Source organism: Topomyia yanbarensis, chromosome 1 (assembly GCF_030247195.1).
Source record: "Topomyia yanbarensis strain Yona2022 chromosome 1, ASM3024719v1, whole genome shotgun sequence".
Taxonomy (NCBI): Eukaryota; Metazoa; Arthropoda; class Insecta; order Diptera; family Culicidae; genus Topomyia; species Topomyia yanbarensis.
Window position 1 is genome coordinate 81,500,608 of NC_080670.1, and position 10,719 is coordinate 81,511,326.

A 10,719-nucleotide genomic window follows, 5' to 3' on the forward strand; every position below is an offset into this window, starting at 1 on the left:
GAAGCGTGAACCAGCACAACTACAGCTTCTATTAATGGGTCAAACTATAGCTCAGGTCTTCACAGTAAAATATCTAGGGGTCTGGTTCGACTCGAAAGGTACTTGGGGATGCCATATTCGGTATCTGAAACAGAAATGCCAGCAAAGGATCAACTTTCTTCGTACAATAACCGGAACGTGGTGGGGTGCCCACCCAGGAGACCTTATTAGGTTGTATCAAACAACGATACTGTCGGTACTGGAATACGGATGCTTCTGCTTTCGATCCGCCGCGAACATACATTTCATCAAACTCGAAAGAATTTAGTATCGTTGTTTGCGTATCGCCTTAGGGTGCATGCAGTCGACCCATACGATGAGTCTCGAAGTCCTGTCGGGCGTTCTCCCGCTGAAAAATCGATTTTGGGAACTCTCATATCGATTGCTCATTCGATGCGATATCTTGAACCCGTTGGTGATTGAAAATTTCGAAAGGCTTGTTGAGCTCAATTCTCAGACCCGTTTTATGTCCCTGTACTTTGACTACATGGCGCAAAATATTAATCCTTCTTCTTACAATCCCAACCGTGTGCATTTCATAAATACTTCTGAATCTACTGTTTTCTTCGACACATCCATGAAAGATGAGATTATTGGAATTCCGGACCATATACGCCCACAAGTGGTTCCAAATATTTTTTATAATAAATTCCGAGAAGTCGACTGTTCTAAGATGTTTTATACTGACGGATCAAACCTCGAAGGGTCCACTGGCTTCGGTATTTTCAATCAAAAGTTCACCGCCTCCTACAAACTCAGTGACCCTGCTTCAGTTTACGCCGCAGAACTAGCTGCTATTCAGTATACCCTTGGAGTCATTGACACATTACCCGCAGACCATTACTTCATCGTCTCGGATAGTCTGAGTTCTATTGACGCTATTCGCTCGATGAAACATGGAAAGCATTCCTCGTATTTTTTGGGGAAAATACGGGAGCTACTGAGTGCTTTATCTGACAAATCTTTCCAGATTACCTTGGTGTGGGTCCCTTCTCATTGCTCCATTCCGGGCAATGAGAAGGCGGACTCCTTAGCTAAGGTGGGTGCCATTGAAGGTGACGTTTTTGAAAGACCAATTTGCTTCCACGAATTTTTCAGTATTACTCATCAGAGAACCCTCGAAAGTTGGCAAACCTCGTGGAGCAATGGGGAGCTAGGAAGGTGGCTACATTCGATAGTCCCTAAGGTATCGACGAAACCTTGGTTCAAGGGGATGGATGTGGGTCGTGACTTCATTCGTGTGATGTCCCGACTCATGGCGAACCATTACACGCTGGATGCACATCTCCGACGTATTGGGCTCGTGGAGAGTGGTATCTGCGCTTGTGGCGACGGTTATCACGATATAGAGCACATAGTCTGGGCGTGCACCGAGTGCAGTTCCGCCAGGTCTCGGCTTATGGACACCCTCCGGGCCCGAGGAAGACCACCCAACGTCCCGGTTCGAGATGTGTTGGCAAGCCGCGATGTCCTCTATATGTCCCTTATATACACCTTCATAAAAACCATCAATATCCAACTTTAACTGCCCCTTTTTCCTTATCATTCTCAGAAGCGCTCTCTTCCACCTGTACCATACACCCACGATGGTTTGATGCGACTCCAAGGCGACACAAAACATCCCTGTCGAATGAGCCAACAAACACGGGACCTAAAGCACGAACATCACACGCACAACTCGAAATGTAGCCGATCAACATCTGAGCCGCACTACGAAATCGTCTGGAGAAACCCCTGCCATCTCGAGAACGACCACCCGGCGTCCCAGTACATGATTCTTCCTGATGAAGAGCACCCTGATTCTGTAATCCATCCGTTGATCTCCCGAAGTCTGAAACTGAAATAATGTTCTCCCCCTGCCATGTTTGTCCACCCTACTTCCCCTGACTCTTATACACAGAAGTAACACCCCTTCCCCCCCAACCCCCCAAAAAAATCTTCATGAAGCATTTAGCTCTTCTTGCCTTTTCTAGTTTTAACTATTATATTATATGATCTCGTTGAAAATGCCCAACTCTACTACCACATAAAATAACTCTAATTAATGTCTCCGAATCTTTACAAAATTTAATCACGCCCTCTAATTATTTCTACTTTTAAGATAGTCGTAAAAATTTTCCCCCTTAGTTAAACATTATTTGCTCCAATAATCTCATTGCTAAAAATGTCAAACCATATTGCCATAAAAACTAAATGACCCCTCTAATCTTACGAAAATAATACTACCCCCTTGTGTATATGTATAGCTATAAATTAGCCTTAGTTTAATTTCAAAAATCAATATGTAAGCCCCTAGTTTTAAGTAATTTAAAATGTAAAACAAAACAAAATTGGCACCTTTAAGCTAACGCAAACCTGCCTTATCAAATAAACGAATTGAAAAAAAAAAAAAAAACAAATTCATCCTAAGACATGGTACGGCTAAATTATACAGGTAATAGGACTAACATAATTATATCTCCTGCACAGCGGTTTGCTTCATAATTTAAAACAGATTTATTTTAAAATTTAAATTAGTATACCCAACCGTTCTATTTGTTGTATACTTTAAAACGCCATTAGAATTGTGTTTCAAATACATAGGGAAGGACAGATACTCTGACCGGATAAACTGGGAAAACAATTTTAAGTCCAGTAACGCTTAAGACATGGCTTAAATTTTAATCGAAAAAGAACACCCGCTTAAACTGCTGCTGGGACGGTAAGTTCTGTTGTAAAATTTTCCGTTTTGTACACTACGAAACAAAAGTGTTTGAAATTAGAAAACAAAAAGTTCTGCAGGGAATGTGATTGTTTCCGATGCAATTACAGGTTTTTTTACGCGGGGGATACAGGCCGCGTAAATGAAAACCGCGTAAATTTCAAAAAACGCGTAAATGAAAACCGCGTGAATTTCAAAATCCGCGCAAAAAACCTGAGTGTACTGTCCTATATAAAATACTACGCTGCTGAACAGTGCAATAACTACAGAAAAAACTACAAAGCGCCGTAAACAGGGATTAACAAGTTATAACGCACACGCATGCATAAAAATGAATTTTTTTTTTCAACGCTGCACTCTCAAGCAGCACACATAAGTCGCATCCTGCCGTATTGAATTAAATCCAAGCACCCCACCTACCCACTTTGCAAATCATTCTGACACCGTGCTGGTACCCGAAAAATCCGCCACGGCCACCGCTGCCGAAAATGCATAGCGTCTACCGTTTAGAGTTATATGTTGCAGGTATGATTTTTCGTCACACCACCACTGTCCCGGGGCACACAACTGCGTAGTGAAAAAACCACAGCCACTTTTTCAAAAGCACCATTCCAACCGGTCAATTGTTTTTCCACCAACTTTTTTTTATGATTTGAATCCTGATAATCTAATAAATCGACTGATTTTCTTCTTTTAGAAGTTAATAAATGCTTTATATGGATAAACCGGTGACAAAGTTGAACGCATTTTGTCCAACGCATACTATCAAGCGTTCAATTCGTGTAGACGCTAACCGAAAGTTCTTTGAACCTCAATATTTGTTGAAAATTATTCTGGTCTATTTTGCATGATTTGTATACTGCCGTTCAAAGCATAATTGTCCCATGTATATAGGGAATCCCATAGAACATGGGACAAATATGCTTATAACGGCAGTATACTGATACTCTAATAAATCGACTGATTTTCTTCTTTTAGAGTTTAATGAATGCTTTATAGGGGCCCTTACACGCGCAATAAAAGTGTCATTACTAAGTAGTGTCATTACTAGAATTGTATGGGAATTCCGTCATTACTCACCTTACACGATCATTAAAAGTGACATTACTGCTCAGTAATGACATTACTAGCGCCTCGTGTAAGGGGCCCTTATGGGAATTCCGTCACTACTCACCTTACACGATCATTAGAAGTGACATTACTGCTCAGTAATGACATTACTAGCACCTCGTGTAAGGGGCCCTTATAGGATAAATCGGCGGCAAAGCTTTACACAATTTTCCCTACGCATACTACCAAGCGTTCAATTCTAACACATGCTCAAAGAAAGTAACTTGAGCCTTAACTCATTCTTAAAAAAAATACCGATTCGAAACAATTACTGACAATATTCATATTAATGAAGTATCCAAAAGTCCAAAGTTCAAGCACTATTTACACCTATCCGATCCGTTTCAGTTCCGTGCACGGATGCCAATATTCTTTCATACAATCAAATGCGACCATTCAAACTTGTCCGGGACGGTGCCGTGCCGGACAAGTGTGAATGCTAGAATTTGATTTGTAAGAATATTGGCGTCCGTACCCAGTACTAAGCCGTCACTGAATCGGATCGGAAAGGTGTAAATTTGGCTTCAACCTACGCCAGAAAAGATGCCGTATCGTGCATCATATCGATCGGACGCCATTTTGTTTTCTTCCACAGTAGGCAAACCTCTAGCGCTTCGCCCTGGGGACAAACCGCCATTGCAGTCTGCCGGCGTGGCCGGAGAAAAACCTAGTTAAACACGATAAAAACGATACTTACCGTTATCAGTTTTTGGAGCTTCCGCCTCTGTTTCACCGGTTACTTTTTCTGCAATGCAATATGCATTAAATGGGTATGGGAGTTCTTTTACTTGTTTTACCTGCAGGCTTCATTTCGACGTCCGTCATTTTAAGATGTAGTTTTATTAATTAAACGAATGTAGAACAAAATTGTATTGGAACACTGAATAAATCTCTATTATTCGGAAATTCACAAGTTTTTGAGAATATTCAAACTAAATTAACGGAGAGCGACACTCAACAACGTTAACAGCGCAAAGATTCGATGAACAATGAAGTGAAGACCTTCGTCAGAGACTCTCTGCCTTCGTTCAATTGATATACCCAGGCATCGGGTACAGAGATGCCAGGTACTTTTTTCAAATGTCTGCAATAATAATTTTAAAAGTCTGGGAAGAACAAAAAATGTCAGGAAAGCTAGTGTAACCAAAAGCCTTTATATTCAAAAATCTGCAAATATCTGCAACAAAACTAAAAAATCTGCAAATATCTGCAACCAAACTAGAAAATCTGCAAATATCTGCGTCATCGAAAAAATCTGCTGCTTAAATTAAAAGTCTGCGAATTTGCAGACTTGTCTGCAAATCTGGCATCCCTGATCGGGTATATCAGAGATGCCAGATACTTTTTTCAAATGTCTGCAAATAATATTTTTAAAGTCTGGGAAGTACCAAAAATGCCTAAATTGAGATATCTGACGTTTAAAATACGCACACCGAGATCTCGCATTTTTATACTACCGCCCTCCCCTTAAGCCCACAAGCGGTTTGTTTTCCTCACAATTCGCAGTGCAAATGATTTGTTTTCCTCCCAATTTAAACGTCAAAACGGCACAATACTAACGCAGCTGGATAAGTCTATAGATAAAGTCTCGACAAACATATGATTACGGCCTAAAAGCCAACTGTCAAAATCCACTTTGAATGGAAATTCCGGACAAACCGTTACACGCCAATCACAGATGTTGGTAGTAAATGAAAGAGAAAAGTTTTCTCCTTCATAAACGGTTGTGAACTGTTTTCGACTAGTAACGGTTTGTCTGGAATTTCCATTCAAAGTGGATTTTGACAGTTGGCTTTTAGGCCGTAATCATATGTTTGTCGAGAAGTTGTAATTTGAAACTAGTGTAACCAATAGCCTTTATTTTCAAAAATCTGTAAATATCTGAAACCAAACTAAAAAAACTGTAAATATCTGCAACCAAATTAAAAGATCTGCAAATATCTGCGTCATCGAAAAAATCTGAAGCTGAAATTAAATGTCTGCGAATTCGCAGACATGTCTGAAAATCTGGCATCTTTTTTTCAAATGTCTTCATATACACGGTTAAAATAAAGTACCCATTAATGAGTATTATACTTCCCAGTCAAAAAGGGCAAGTTGTTGGCTAGCGGGGGCTATTTGCCAACTCGGGTGCGCTAATTGCCCTACAATTTGCCAGCAATTTGGTGGCAATTAGGGGGCTATTTTATATGCAACATTTGGGCGATTAGCCGCTGTCATTTTTTTGCCGCTCTACCCGCCCTTAAATCGTCCCTAAATCGCTCAGGGAACGCGCCATTTAATCGCCCTTAATTGCCTGATATGAAAATTAAAAATAATAATTATTTTCGGATTCACTATTTACTCACATAAATTTATCGGTACACTAGGTAAAGGCCTATTTACACCCTCGGTGAAAATGAACGTGAACTCGATGCGAACCAAATTGTTTTTTCCAATATCTCACTTATTAGTGCATAGAAATTGATGAAAATGAAACTAAACGATAGTTCATTAATATACTTAGCGAATCCATGCACAATTATTCGATATAATTGAACCAATGTAATTATATTCGTATTCCCCGATCATTTTAAATATTCCACGGTGAAATATGTTCGCAGTGGATATTTCACTTGTTCACCAGGAGTGTAAACGGGCTGAAGGACGGAATTGATGCGGCGTGGTGAATATAAGTGTCATCGCTGTTCACGGTGAACGTTCACCTTCGAATACCAAATTGCATTCTGACAAACTGTAAACTGCCAGTTGAGCGTGAGATCGTAGTTCGCTGATGAAACTGTTCACGGCGTCCTCCGCCGTGAACAATGGAAGGTATTCAATACATGTTCACGTTCATTTTCGCCGGGAGTCTAAATAGTGCTTAATCACCACCAGACTATAGGAAGAATCGATGGTGAAATTCGTATTGCGCACCAAAACTTACCACAATCTGACTTTCATTTAAACTCAGAGATCTTGTTCCGCTATACTTACACACGATTCCACAATTTTCCACATTCGATGGCTAAATTAAGTGCACTAAACAAACAAAATACAAGCGGGAACACGCCAATTGTTTAAAAAAAAACAAATTTTAAACTTAAGCCAAACATGAACCGCCATGCGTTGCGTTGCGTTGCGTTGTGACGATGATTTTGGCGGATTGCACACTGACTTCATCATGTTTGACTGCTGATTATCTAATAAGAGTTGCTTAGGAAGTGGTAAGTAGGAATTCATACCAATCCGACCCATATTAAAACCTCAACAGCATGATAGCCATCATTGCCGGCCGCCCCCATCTCCATCGTTCACGGGGAAGGATAAAGGATAAGGTAGACAGGAAGTGTTGATGCTCCACCTACTTAACGGAAGGACGACGATTCATCAGACTCTTCCATAGGTGTCGCGGAGTTGGTGGTTTGGAAGGGTACCAGGTCTAGGATTCGCTCCAAGCAAACGATGCGACCTGTAAAGCATATTCCATTAGGTAGTTGTCCAGCTAGTCTTCGAGTGCACGATCACTCGAAAAAGAGATGATCTTGTTTAGTTTTTGGTTATTTCCAAACTCTGGGCAGCCGGCTACCGAGAGCACACCATGTTCCCTAAACAAAAACAACTTGAACTCCACACAGCCGATCGTGGGAGTATTGCCTGGAAAAGCCAATCTTATCTGCGTAATGGGCCGGATCACTATTTATTGCAACAGTATTTGGACAGAACTCGCTACTTCTTCTCTACGATATATTTATTGGCTTGAAAACTACCAAGTGACAGCATATTATACTGGCAAAAATAGCGCGAGATGTTATAAATCAAGGAAAGTATTTCTTATTTTCCATATCGGATTGTTTGTGGAACACAAGTATACGAGCGACAATACCGAACACTGAAGGGAAATACAAAGGATCGCCAATCTGATGCACGGGCCTATTAGCAATAACGGAGCATTAAATTAGGTTCATAAAAACAGACGCGGCGAACCCTCAATACGCATTGAGCCGTGTTCACAGACACTAGTCAGATCAGTCGTATTGGGGCTAATTTCCGATCAACTATTCATTTTTACGGCAATGTTTTCTCGACTAGATCTGTTCGCACCCTCTCATTCTGTTCGCACCCTCTCATTCTGCGGTCCAAGGACCAAATGTCATCAATAGACCCAGAATCGCGTGGAGGCATGAGATAGGAAACTTGTAAGAATTTTGCTATCCCACCGTTTGACTACAGTCGTGATTCGCTGGTCGGACATTTTTTAACTGGACCGCTTTTTAGTTGGACCTCCGCTAGTTGGACCATTGTCCAACTAAAAAGCATCTGAACGTCAAAATCTCATGTCAAATTTACTTTGACAATCAATCTGACAGTATTTAGAGATGTGAACATATGCATTTACACTACCACCATCTCCTCTGGAGAGTTTTTGACATTTGTCCGTCGGTCCAACTAGCGAATCAAATTCGTTAGTTGGACAAGGCTGTGGCCCAACCAGCGAATCACGACTGTACCAGAATGGATGGGAGAACAGTAATACTAGCAAATACCGACTACCATAAGAGCGGTGCAAATTTGAACGAGTGACGTAGAGTACTGCACTGAAAAAAGGACCAGGAGTGCGATTTTACGAAGTTTTAGCTTCCGATGGCCCTACATTTTCTGACAAAGTGAAGTTCTTGAATGTTGAGATTTTTATTACTGTTTAGTAAAGCAAAAGTATCATAAAGCTAGTGTCAGGCCTTCATGAGACCTCAAGAAGTCACTTTTGGAGGTATTCGTAAATGTAGATTTGTCGGTAGACGGTTCCAAATATAATAGGAAAATACCTAATTTAACACAACTACAGATCACTTGCAACATAAAAAGCTTTTTGTGAAATTCGACAGCTCCATCTTAGGCCAATTCAATAAATTTCCTGCATGAAAGTTTCCATTTTTTAAAAACGGTTTTTAAGCCAAAGCTTTGGAAGTTAAACCTTGGCGTGGAAGTGCCGGTATATTAATATATTCTGTTACTTAGTGTAGAATTAGATTTCGTCATTTACGGCTAATATACAACCGCCAGAAGAAACTTAAAACGTTGGTACACAATCAAGAAAGGCGAATCAGAAAAGGTATATGTCAGTGATTCACTAAATACAGACTGGAAAGAGGGTAATATGGAAAACCTTAAGGTCCGCCCAGATTAAGTCTTCGGTACGGAACAAAACCTCGGCCTAGGAACTCCTAGCATGTTGTTAGTCGCCTCTTACGACATGGGAGCAGTTCCCAGAGGTTCTATTCTTGGTTGAAATAGTGCAAAAAGATTTCAGCCCGCCGGACACCACACGGCTTTTAAGCCAAACATGAACCGCCATGTTTGAAAAACGCAAAAAACAACCAAGTCCATTTCAGCCGCCAGAAAATTTGTCTAAGTATTGATATTGCCTTTAACTCGCATTCGCAAATTGCATTTGTTCTTAGGGGCAATTAGCACAGGCGAGTTGAGTCAAACGTCAAACTTTTTAAATCGCCTGACCATGTTCGTCCGCATTTTTTTTTACAGGGTTCCCATCTCCGACAAAAGCTTAGTATGCACCTCTTGCGAAATGAACTTGCGAAATATTGCGCACTTCCCACCAACCTGGACTCCGCACCTTTAAAGTGCGAGTGATCTCAAAACTGCGAGCTGTCAAAAAACATGTATTTCAAGTGATAGAGATGGTACTTTCATAGACAGACCAGTCGAACTAACCGGTCTATGAGAAGAATTTAATGGAAGAATGATAAGTGCGCAGTGCGGTTAGAATCCAGTTTTTAGTGCCACAAGCAATATTTTTCCTTTTTCCGTGCGGAATTTTGACATTTGTTCGCGAAATTGTGACAGACCCGTTTATGTTTGTTTACTGTCAGATGTCGCTTCTGGCAACAGATCAGTTGTTATTTGTAAACATACTTAAGTCAAAATATCGTAATTCGATAAAATTTATCGAATTTTAATAATAGACTTCTTGTCGTAAAGTGATCCAATAAAAGATTTTTTAAATAATCTTTTGTCTATTTCGTGACATGTGCGACTGCTGAATAGTAACTTTTGGCTGATTCAATCTATTTTTTTTAATAATTATTAAATTTATTTAGGCCCAAATGCGGTAGCTCGACAAGGCCGATTGTTCGTTTTTTACAATAAATAAAAAAACAAAACTAAGTCAAGTTTTTTGTCTCGTTCAGACGCAGCTTTCTGCTGCGTGTTGAGATCCTTTTTCTAGGTGGCGAAATATTGCCAGTGTTGTCCACTGCAATTTGAGGTTCGATCCGTTTGTCTTCTTTCGCGTTGTCGTTCATGTCCATGTCCTCATCCGTAGTACTTTCCTGCTGCTCGCGGTCAGATGTTCCAGTTTGTGTCTTACTCTTATCGGTCGTTATTGTATGTTCGTATTTTTCGGCATTCGTTTCGTTGTTGTTGCTGGTTGTTGGTGCTTGATCCGGAGATGTTGGTTTTTAAGCTGTTAGTGGTTTAGCATAAGATGGTTCTGGGCTGATTTTATATGGATTGGTTCCTTAACAGTTCCTTTCCTTAACAGTTTCTACGCAAGGTTTTCCGAGGTGCAGCTTCTTCGTGCAGAACTGGCACGTAGGAATTTGCCCTGGGTACGTGACTAGTGATGTCTGTTGAATGAGAGCATCGTCCCTTCCTAACACTGTGAAGCTTAAGTATGAGGGAATTGGCTTGGTCACACACATTCTCACCACACGAACACCGTTAGGGATGCCCGGGAAAAAATTCCTCCATGTATCATGTGTAACGGAGTCTACTTCTCCGTATTTTTGCAAGCATTTTTTAATCGCGCCGTCAGGAGTACGCGTAGCCAAATCATGGGCCCGAACTTCTACAGCGCCGTTCTCGATGTA

General features: G+C 40.7%; 1 protein-coding gene across 1 annotated transcript in view; it reads right to left on the reverse strand.

Moving 5' to 3' along the window:
* LOC131693832 (uncharacterized) overlaps window positions 1-4,870 on the reverse strand; it is a 56,496-nt gene extending 51,626 nt beyond the window's left edge. The window contains exons 1-2 of the mRNA XM_058982031.1: window positions 4,648-4,870; window positions 4,548-4,595 (exon numbers count right to left, since the gene is read on the reverse strand). Coding sequence (XP_058838014.1) covers window positions 4,548-4,595; window positions 4,648-4,675 — 76 coding nt within the window. The 5' untranslated portion in view covers window positions 4,676-4,870. The remainder of the gene's footprint in view (window positions 1-4,547; window positions 4,596-4,647) is intronic.
* Window positions 4,871-10,719: the final 5,849 nt, after the last annotated feature.